Source organism: Seriola lalandi, unplaced genomic scaffold, assembly GCF_002814215.2.
Source record: "Seriola lalandi dorsalis isolate HSWRI2012SDOR001 ecotype SW California unplaced genomic scaffold, Sedor1 jcf7180002054875, whole genome shotgun sequence".
NCBI classification, from domain to species: domain Eukaryota; kingdom Metazoa; phylum Chordata; class Actinopteri; order Carangiformes; family Carangidae; genus Seriola; species Seriola lalandi.
The window spans coordinates 1,285,125-1,297,007 of record NW_019525428.1 but is presented as its reverse complement, the minus strand read 5'-3'; the positions used below and the strand labels follow the sequence as shown (position 1 = coordinate 1,297,007).

Genomic DNA, 11,883 nt, shown 5'->3' with positions numbered 1-11,883 from the left:
ACCCCCTCCAGGCCCCCTCAGCTCCTCTCAGGAGGTGTCAGGAGCTAGTGTGTAAAGAACCCAGCGCCCCCTCCTCCTGCACCCCCCCACCCCACCCCACCCCCCTGTTTCCTGTGAGAGGGAGTAGCGCTGAATTTTGATAACACTCATTTCCAATTGAGCGCTTCAAAGAGGAAAAGGCTCGGAGACAATTAGAGTGAGAGCGTCGCCCCGGCGGCTGAAAGGCCCTTGATGAGAGCAACAGGCGGCTTGGATAGGTTAATCAGTCGCAATCGTGAAAAGCAGGTGTCGAACACGCAACCTCGCCATCCTCCTCCTCCCCGAATTATATGATCTTCGCTTTCACAAAAGTGTCGTCGTTTAATTAAACACAGTGTCCTCTGCCGCTGTCTTTCTCTTATTCAAGAGCGTGAAGCCGCGCTGATTGCATCAGATCACTGACACCGAGAACAAATTGCTTTTTCTGCCGTGGCAAGGATGATGAAGGGGGTGGGGACAGGGTGTGTGTGTGTGTGTGTGTGTGTGTGTGTGTGTGTGTGTTGCTTATCACAGGAGAGGCACAATGGTGACTTTAATCTGAAGATGATGCAAAAAAAAAAAAAAAAAAAAAAGTGTGTGGAAATCATCTTGTGAAGTCGTGGAAAAGAGGATTTCAAGTTTCATCTTTAATCAGAGCGCAGTGAGTCTTTGAACGAGCTCTCACTGATCCGCAGCTCACACTCAGGTGCGATGTTGAAAGTATATTTAAAAAAAAAAAAAAAGACACGTTAATAAGAAAAGAAGTGTTTCTAAGATTAGACTTGTTCCCTCCAGTGACCGCCCGCCCCTCACTGATAAAAATAGCTTCCTGTCTTTTTTCATTAAAGGTCACGTGACACGATAAAGGCGCGACGTGGTTCTGCTTCAGTTTGTAGTAACCGGGTTGGAGTCTGAGCGGAAGCTGTTGCCAACGCTAGTTAACTGCCAACAAAGCACCACAGTTTGTCTCCAGTGTGATTCTCATTGTGTGAAACATGTGAAACACGTCAACAAACAAGTCTTTGGACCTAAATAAACTTTTTATTTATTTATTCTTTTACAATTATTAGTTTAATTAACCAACAACAGACTGTCCTGACTGGACAGACAGGATGGAAATGTATCTATAGATTGGTTTAAAAAACAGTGCATTCATCTCAGGGTCATGATTGGTTGATTAATTGTGGCTTTTAATTTGAAAAGATTTACATCAGTGTATTTACTGTATATGTAGTAAGCTCTGCGCTGTATTTACAGTGTATGTCATACTTTAAGATCATTTAAATGAGTGAAAACAGAAACTGACGTAACATGAAAAACTAAAATAACTAAAAGCTCAAGTGATTGCAGAGGAAAACTCAGAGGTTGGGTTGTATCTGTTACTGTTATATCTCGATATCGCAGTATACGATATTATCACAATATTATATTATTGTATTTTATGTTTTAGGTGGCGTTTGTTTTATAATATATAATCATATTATTGTATTATCTTATATTTCAGGTATGTTTCAAGTGCTGCTGCCACTAAACTGCAGTTCATCACACGCCGAGGTGAAACGTACAGTGAGCAAAACCGTGAAATGAAGTTCAGACTGCAGCAGGACTGTAAAACTGTAAAAAATAAATAAATACATGAAATTTTTGCTATTATGAAAAATATCACAAATCTAGTGGCTGGTCAAAAGTTTAAGTTGTATATTTGTTGTGCTGGGAATCATCTTTAAAACATATTCTGCAGAACAAAAAACGAATTCAACTCAAATCCACAAAAAAACAACAACAACAGTGTGTTAAGCCAAGTTAAACGTCGCTGCAAAATAATGCACCTCACAGTAACTGTGATGTAATCAAGTTACAACAAGCATATTACCAACTGATCCAGCGAAACATGGGGCTCAGCAGGAGCCCACAGCTCATTTCTGCCCCCGGGGCCCCGAGTGGAAACATGGTGGACTGAGGTCGGTGTTAATGCGTGAGCTGACGAACCCTTGCACCTGTAGTGACGTGTGTGTAACTAAACTCTCCCACAATATGTGAGACCTCAGAACAAACCGCTTCCTCTCAGAGGAAAAAAAATGATCACACAGTAATTCTGAGTGTGGTGGCAGCATTTTAACACACTAACAAATCAATGTGTGTGTTTAGGTTGTTTGAGATTACATTCCCTCCAACAGGACTGACGAGCCCCATCCACCGCCCCCGTCAATGCCGTGATGTGTGTGTGTGTGTGTGTGTGTGTGTGTGTGTGTACTGAGCTGTTGCTGTTGTTGGCCTAAAATAAAGCCCCTTTAGCCCAGTCAGCCTTGCAGCAGCCATTAGTTTGAGGCAGCTCTCCCAGCGGAGCGCTGACAATGATGACAGGCCGTGGCAATGCAAGCAGACCCTGGGGGTGGGACTCTGGGGGCATCGCTTGCTCCGGGTCAGGCAGGGCCAACGTATTTATCTGGGCAGTAATCTGAAGGGAAAAGGACAGAATTCCTGACCCCAAAACCTCAGGGACATCATCAGAACAGCTGCTATTTCAGGTCCACCATAACTCGCTGCGTTCTGCTCTCAGACGGCTCAGGCTGCTGTAACCGGAGAGAGAGGGAGGGAGGGAGGCAGAGCAGAACTGATGAATAACAGAGCAGCAATCAGCAGCGAGTGTAGTAAGGAGGGTAAACCATTAAGGAGAAGCAGAGCTGATCACTCACGGATCCGAGCTCCGAACTGAAACCGGTCCAGAGCTGAGACGGCGACATCATCACCTCAGTAGTGGCTCAGTCTGGAGGTTTGATTTACTGCAGACCAGACTCACTCCTCCAGACGAGGAGCTAATGCATCCGCAATGTTTACAAATGCTATATATACGTACCTGGTGCACAGGTTGAGATGCTTTAATGTACTAGTGCAGTTCTTCCGTAATATGAATGTACTGTGTGTTGGCCACAGATTTAAAACTGTTCTCCAGCATTTTTCAGTCGTGATGGTTCACTGAGGCCACGCCGCTCCTTAGAACTAGAGTGGACCTCACGGTTTGGTTTCCGTCCTGTCCTGCAGTGTGAATTGTTGGAGCTTGTATACACACGTGTGTTGCTTTCTAAACGACGTCCAATCAAATTCAGTTTGCCACAACTTGACTGGACTCGGATCAAGCTGTGGACACATGTCCAGGAGCAACCACAGTTTGGAGCAGTGAAAGGGTCTGACTACTTCCTGGTTAGCCATGTTTGATCCACCTTCATCTATACGTTACATTACTACATCACTTTCTTATAGTTTGACAATGGAAACATTTCAGAAACACTAAACACTTCAGAAGGGTATGTTTGTTTTCTACTCCAGCACATGTTAGATATGTAATATCATGTGTTCGTTCTCTAACTTTACATTAAGAACACGTTTGTGAAACTTCAGCAACATCTTATTGAAACCTGACTCATACCTGAAACTGCTGCTGTATTATAAAGTGTTCAAGAAAAGATGTTTATAATGTGAAACTTCAAACATGTGACAAATATATTAATGAATGGATAAAGGAGAGTGTCTGTCCTGCAGCCATGTGAGAACCATGTTGGTGCAATGTTCTTTATCTTAGCTCTGTTAAAACTGGATTTATAGTGTCGTACAAAAAAAGATCATTTTCATGGATCTTATCATTCCTCTTCCTGTCATTCATTTTGCAGTTTCGGATCAATATAATTTGACCTTTGGCCACGAGGGTTCCCATTACTCCACTGAATCCAATTACGATTTGGAGTCAGTTATGGGCTACTTTTTCTTTTTTTTCATCTATTATACCAGTTTTAAATCTGCACAGTGGCAATATTTAAGCTACTGGCCGTTTCTTTTTGCAACATAACCGTGGATGACTGAAAACTGAGGAGAACATTGAAGCATGTTGAAGTTATGAGGGATAATCTCTTTACACGGTCTCTAAGTGAATAAGAAACTCATTGCTACTATCAATCAGTTACGACGTGCTGATTGCTCCTGTTTGTGTACGACACCTGTCTGTTCTGCTTTGACTGATTTACAACCACTGAGAGAGACTGATGCATTTTTCTATTCAAAATACTCCAACCAGGTTCAGAGGGTTAATCAAATTACCGAAAACCACACGACTCGCAGCGAACCAGAGGACAGGTACAGCAGCTTGTATGCAGAACATAATTTAGATACACACCTAGTTTTAGCCAAAGGGTCCATCGTATGCAGATTCATCTGAGACGCTGCACTGCACTGTGACATGCTTTGGATGATGGTCATATGTGTGTATTAAACCTGCACCACCAGTTCCCCTTCTAAATCTATTGAATTTATGTTACAGACCCCTACAGGGGGAAACTTCCCGCCTTCCAGAGAGGTCAAAGTTCAAGGTCAACAACACGACAATCACCGCAGGCCAGCACAACCATCGCAAAACCAGCACAGTCTCTTTAATCTCTGCCTTTCTGCTACTCAAAAGACCCCATGTTTATTTCATGCTAGGTTTATTTTATGTGAGCGAGGCTCTCAAAGAGAACGCTGTTTTTGTGCATCAGTGACAGTGAGGAGCTTTGAATCAGTATCATAGCAGGAAGTGGCAGCCAGACGAAGTGGCTGCAGGGTCTTGGCACTGCTGATTACAGGCTAATCAAAGGGCAGGGTGAAGGATGGCCATTGTTAATGTGAATTATCACTTGCCTTGGGTGATACTTGTCTATTAGAGCAAGAATAGCATCTCATAAAGCGGATTAATCTCGACAGTGCCGATGATGGATGAACACTGAACAGTGGGAAGGCCGACTGTAGACCCACAAAACATGTTGAAAAATGGCAGATCAGAAGCTTTAGAATATTATAACAAAGCGGAGAGGTCCGATGTATGTTTGTTATTCAGTTTAGAGAAATATACTATTTTGGGAGAAAATTTCTGACAAGGGTTTAAAAGTTGTGACTAATGGATTAATCAGTTGTTAATAAATCATTAAGTTTCTCTTTGTGTTTCCACAGACAGTGTTTCATCACTGAGCCATGGTGGATTCTTAGTAACGCAAAGATGGGATTAACTGATATTAACATCAGATGAAGTTCTACATTTCCGCACAGATAGAGAACAGTGGATGTTGTTCCACATCACTTCCACTGGAAGCACGTCAGAGACGATCTCTGATTGGCCAGTATGAAATGAAGAAATGATTAAAGCAAGAAAGGAGGTACAGTACATAAGGGCACCTGTTCCTTGAATAGAAATGATTTCAGGGTTGCCAGGTTGTGGCTGGTGTTTATCCTCCATGACATGATGTGCTTTGTTTCTCTGGCTCTTTGGTTCATCAGGGAGACAGTTTGACCTCTCACCTGTTAAAGGGTCGCAGGATATCTGGAGCAAAATCCATTTAATAACAACTTAACATTTACTACAACAGACTGGATGGATTATTGTAACTTAGTCGCATTATCCAGTCACAGATGAGTTACTGACTTTTGCTGTTCAGACGCATAATTGATGACTTGACTACGAACGACTCACAGGCCAGAGACGTTTTTCACAACCTGTCAACACAAAAGTTTTTCTTATTCACATGATGATCCGTGAAGATTTATCAGTAACAGCTTATAAAACCTTCACAAAGAGAAAGTGTCACTGATTTTTCTTCCTCCTCTTCCTCTTCAATCATGTATTGTGTGTCTGTATCTGTCTCTTTTTGTTGCAAATTACAGAAGAAATAAATAATCAAATGAAATCGAATGTGACAATCTGATAAAAGATTAAGAAAAAGTTGAAGGTTTTTCTCTGTATCTGTTTGTCGCCCTCCCAGTGCTCTTATCATCTCTCTGTGTTGTGACTAACAACAGCAAAGTATAAAGTGTAGAAGCTGTAAATTATAAGAACTGAATCGAAGAATGTAGCACTCCATTTACTTATTCACTGACTCTGCTCATACATCTCCTACATCTCAGCCCTCATGCTTCCTGATTCCATACTACATACTAATTATATTCAGTACCACACAGTTATAACCTTATATAGTTCTGTTGTGCAGGTAGTTTGATTTAGAAATCAACATATTTTTCCATTTTATATAAACAGAAAATGATACAACAGGATAATCAGACTCCCACCACGAGGCTTGGGCCGATATTCGATAATATTGGATATCACGATATTTCCTGCCTAATGTGATATTTCTCACAATATCAAAAAAAGTCAGACCTGTGATTGTTTAACTGCTGTTAAGAAACAACTTCACTTAGACGTGAAACATAAAATACAAGTATATTATTTAATATTATATTATAAATATTCTAAGCCAGCCCAAATATCGCCATAATATCGTATATCGTGATATTTGGGCTTGCCTGTGTTCAGATATTGCCCATTATCACCATCATCTAATATCTATTGACTTCACAAAGAGAAAGCAAAATATATATATATTTTTATATTTCTCCGAAACACCGCCATCTGCATTTTATTTTCCATTTCCTACCAGCTGTGAGTAGCTTCTCCATTTCCCCTCTGTATTGCATTGAAAGACAATGGTGCACATCAGCAGTGCTGTGCAGTCAAAAGCAGTTTTCGTCTACATACTTTTTTCACTGCGGGAACATACGACAGAGACAAACCTGCTCAGACTCAGCACGTACTTATGGAAATAGGACACAAGGACCTCATGTTCGTTAGTGTTTGTGCAACACAACCTGGCCTCCACATCAACTAATATGTAAACGAGGAACGCACTCAGCTGCTCTTTATAGTATCACCTTTCTAAATCACTGATTTTATAAATGAAACTCACCCACCCAACTTAAAAAAAAAACTAATCAAAACTTTAAGAGTTTGGACTAAATAAGTCAACAGCTCAATCCATCTGTGTCTGCGTGTCAGCAGCCAGACTGTGGACCTGAATGCACAAAGCCATTCAACACATTTATACAAACAAAAGGTGCAAGTCACAATCAAAACCTGAATTATCAAGGCGTCAGCTGTGTCTACACAAAAACATCCAATTAAAAGATGAGTGACAGAGCGGGGGTCTGTCATCAGATAACCCGTCTCCGTCACAAGTTCATTTGGTGTAATTTCTCCAACACAAAGAGGCGCCTGCGTGATATTTGGATAATAGCTTTTAATGCACAAACCATCCAATGTGAGACTTGATTTAATGACAAATCCCTGGGACTTAATTTTGAAGAGCAAGGAAGAGGAAAATATTGAGTGGTTGTTCAAATCGTTGCAACTATCCAGGGAGACAACTCTCTAACATCCGCCATGTTTTGTAGCAGACTCTATTTTGTCAGGGGATATGAATAATGCAAGGAGGCTGCAAAAACACTATCAGCCATACCACTACTTTGACAAGAGGACCAGGAGATAGGCTGAATTCATTTGGAGCACTTCGACTTTTTTCCAAGGCTGGAAAATGACATTTTTATCAGCCTGTTTGCCTACTTGAGTTTTCTTAAAAATTCAAATTAAGGCAAGGATAATGAAACTATAGAGGAATGAGATAAGAAGTTTTAGCTATTATTAGACTCTACTTTCTACTATATACAGTGACTTCAGAAAGTACTCAGGCCCCTTCACTTCTTGCACACTTTATCAATTTGTAGAATTAATCTTAAATGGGCAAAATTGCCATTTTACTCATTAATCCACATTGAATAACCCATAATGACAAAGTGAAGTGAGTTTTTAGAAATGTTTGCCAATTCATTAAAAATTAAAAACGGAAATCTCTCATGTAAAAAGTATTCAGACCTTCCACCCTCCAGACTGTGGTCATGTGTCTACAACTGGATTGGAGTCCACCTGTGTATATAAGGTCCCACAGTTCACAATATGTATCAGAACAAAAACCAAACCATGAAGTCCAGGGAACTCCTTTAGACCTCTGTGATAAAATTGCAGTGAGACATGAATCGGGCCAAGCGTACAAAAACCATTTCTAAAGCTTTGAGTGTTCCCAGGAGAACGGTGACCTCAATGATTGTGAAAAGGAAGTTTGGAACCACCAGGACTGTCCAATCAAACTGAGCAACCAGGCAAGAAGGGCCTTAGTCATGGAGGTGACCAAGAACCCAACGGCCACTCTAGAGCTTCAGAAGTCGTCCGCAGAGATGGGAGAACCTTCCAGAACGACGACCACCTTAGCGGCACCCCATCAATCAGGGCTTAATGGTAGAGAGGCAAGAGGGAAGTCACTCTGAGTAAAAGACCTGTGACTCCTGATTGGAGTCTGGTCAGAATTGACAGAGGTCCTTGAAGAAAACCCGAGTGCACGCTATCTGAGACAGGGGCGACGACACCGACCCGAAGCATACAGCCCAGCCCAAGAGTGGCCCAGCCGAAGCCCAGACCTAAACGGCACAGAAAGCAGTTCTCAGACACTTTCCGTCCAATGCGATGGATCTTGAGAGGATCTGCCAGGAGGAATGAGTTATACTGCCCAAACCCAGAGCTCGTAGAGACTTACCCAAGAAGACTTAAGCAGCTTCTGCGCACTTTTGAATATCAGAGATGTCAGTTCTTGATTTTGGATAAATTTGCAGAAATGTCTAAAAAGAAAAAAGTGATTTCACTTTGTCATTATGTAAAAAGTGAAGGGGTCTGAATTCTGCAGCCTCTGTAATTGTGTTCTGACTTATAACTTTCACAGGCTCTGAGGTCTTGTGCTGCATGTATACACTGTGCATACATTATCTGAGTAGAATGAGAAAACCCCAACCTAAAATCTAACAAAAACACCACGTCCCTGTCGGTGTTGATGTGTTCATTACATTCAGGAGTGTGTTTGCAGTCAGCCGTGTGAGCACATGGAGGTAAAGAAGAAAACGGTGCAAACGGAAAGATTCCCGGGCGAAAATAAGACAAAAAAAATCAAATCAAATCCACAACAGAAACCGCTCACTTAGGAGCAGCGAGGTCGAGGGCTGAGAGCCTCCCATGAACACTCTCATTCAGCGGAGAGAATAAAGAAGAAAAAAAAGAAAAATAATAATAAGAGAGTGGGCTAAATATTTTCGGACAATTCTTACCTTTAGCGCCCGTTTCCGTCACCGCCGCCGCCAGAACAAGGAGAAGAAAATAATCTCTGACCGCGTTCATCACGTTTTCCCCGGTTTACGCTTCTCTAGCTGTTAGTACAGTGAACGTCCTTGGGATCCTCACTTTTCCTGTGGCGGACTGAAGCACTGAGAGCTCCGCCGAGCACCGTCCTCACACACACCGAGCGCTCCTCTCGCTGACTTCAGCCGCCTCGATCTACTCATTCACAGAGACAAGGGGCTTTTAGTTTGCGTACAGACTGACTGACTGACTGGCTGACTGACTGACTGACTGACTGGCTGACTGGCTGACTGCGCTGACTGCGCTGACTCCTCTGGCTGGAGGCTGGAGACTGTGGAGCTGTTGCTGCTGCCGTCGCTGCCCCTCTCTGAGCTCTGTGCTGGGAGCCTCCTCTTCAGGGCAGCGCCGCCGCCGCCGCGCATTCAGCACCGCGGACAGCTCCTAGCGTCGGCCAATGGAACACACCGAGCAAATGAGGCTCCAAGTGTGTGGGACACATTCAGCTGAGACTGTGTAATTAGGCTACATCACAATAACCTGTTCTCAGCACTAAGCGTGTGTTGAACGTATTAAAATCAATCACTTAATATTTTATGTTTATATTTTATGGGGGTTTTTTGCTTACTTTTTATGCAACCATTGAATTCCATTCATTTCATCAGTGTTGGTGGAAACATTCCTGGCAATACAACACTATAAAAACTAAATTTACTGTAAAGTGAGAGTATTCATTTTCCATAATGGTCCCTTTTCAGTTTCAGATTGTTGTTTTCTATGTAAAACAAGGTATAACTGTCAAACAGTGGGATCAAAGAACAATATTTCTTCTGGAACGAAGTTGCATCGCCTGGAAATACTAAAGTTTAAGGTTCTAAAATGACACTTAAGTCCAGAACTTCAGTAAAAGTGTGGAACATATTCAACTGAGACTGTGTAATTAGGCAACATCATAATAACCTGTTCTCAGCATTAGTGTGTGTTAAATGTGTTAAATCACTCACTGAATATTCTCTACATTTTTATGTTTTTCTTTTTATGCAATCATTGAATTCAATTCATTTAACCAGTGTTGGTGGAAGCATTCTGATGATTTAGTTAAGTAAAAGTAGTAGTACAACACTATAAAATCTACTTATGGATCATAAACACTTTTACTGTAAAGTAAAAGTAATGGTCCCTTTCAGTTTTATATTGTGATATACATTCAGTAGCCAGTTTATTAGGTTACACTTAACTTTTAGCTGCTTTGCTAAAGGTAAATGACTGGAAAACAAAGGCTGCCTGAAAGGTAGGAAAAATACTTCCCACTGGTGCTATTGTTTGTTCTTCCTCTGATTTCACACATGCAGATCACACATCATGTGGAGTGTGTAATGTCTTGTGTGACACTGAAGGAGCTGCATCAAGCCTGAGAAAATAACCCTGATTATGCTGTAGTGATGCCATGAGATATCTCAGCCTGGACACCGACAGAAAACCTGCATTACAGATTTAGAGGCTGCAGTTTGAAGGCATGAGTCACGAAGAGTCAAAATATCTCAGCTCCCAATTTATCTGCCTTTAAAAAATCTCCCCAACTTTATGAAAATGCCTGGGGTCACCCTTCAACTCTCAGTGGACTGTTACCTCAAAGCTTAAAAATGGTAGCCTGGACTCTGAACTAATCTAATTAACTCTGAACTTTCCACACTTCCTTTCCAACGACAGACTACTAGCTTGTTTGTTGATCTTGCTATTCCATGGAATAACAACTTGGTACTGGGACACAACATGCTATTTGATAGCTGATTTCCAAGACAGTAGACAAAGCTTCAAAACAACGAATAACTCCAACAGATATGATATTTCAGAGACGTAAAAGCTTCTAAAGATCACCAGTGAGGTATTTACTGACATATATTACGTCATAGGATAAAATAGCATTCAACCAAAAACCCATTCAAAGAAAAGAGACAAGGGAACCAGATGCAACTTATTAATTTTAGGGATTCATTCCTGCAGAACTCTGTTGTTAACTTTAATCTATGCATTTCTCAGCTTTGACGGCTTCAAACAATTATGAATAATTCTTGTAGATCAAGTCCTTCATCTAAATCTGATGCGTTAAAACCTAAAAATGATACGGATTACCATTATAAAGAGGTCATTATGCTAATGTTGCGTGCACCGTCTTATCACTAACATCTCCTGTTTGTTGGGTTGGCTCGAAATCCTGTCAAATGAAACAAAAGAGAGGGCAGCACAATGGAAATGAAGTGCTTAAATCAGGCTTTTACAGAGATTAGCCATACAATGACCTGCTCATCAACATGTTTGCTCTCTGGAAACAGCTATGTCTGCATAAAAGAGAAGAAACACTTATGAATCATGCATGAGTATAGACAGTGGCCTTTTGGGAGGGGGGGGGGGAGAAATTGTTGAACGTTTCCCGCTGTATGATATGTCTGTGAGCTTCTTCTTCCTGCCATTGATGTGTCTCCCTCTCTGCTTTGACTCAGCAAGCATTGCTTTGACAGTGTTGCATCAGCAGCCCTGTTCAGTTAGCAGTGGTCTGTTACATCCATTGGTTATGAGTCATCATACCGTTGCACCTCTGGCTACTTCAAACCCACTGAAGGCCGTCGGGGCGTTCGGGGGCTTCGGCAGCCAAGGTGCTCCACATCCCTCCGGTGGTGGCCCGGCCTTGCAGCTGCTGCTCACCCCACTGAGAGATGACTCACTACGTCAGTGCGAGAGAAAAGTCTCCAACACAGAAACACAGAGTTTAATCTCCACAACACATTTGCTGTCACACCTTTGGCTCACGGCAGAGAAACTATTCATAGAATTCC

At 41.8% G+C, this 11,883-nt stretch overlaps 1 protein-coding gene across 1 annotated transcript in view; it reads right to left on the bottom strand.

Moving 5' to 3' along the window:
- Nucleotides 1–9,390, bottom strand: part of sez6b (seizure related 6 homolog b) — a 141,585-nt gene extending 132,195 nt beyond the window's left edge. The window contains exon 1 of the mRNA XM_023428484.2: nt 9,022–9,390. Coding sequence (XP_023284252.1) covers nt 9,022–9,091 — 70 coding nt within the window. The 5' untranslated portion in view covers nt 9,092–9,390. The remainder of the gene's footprint in view (nt 1–9,021) is intronic.
- Between the last annotated feature and the right edge of the window lie 2,493 nt (nt 9,391–11,883).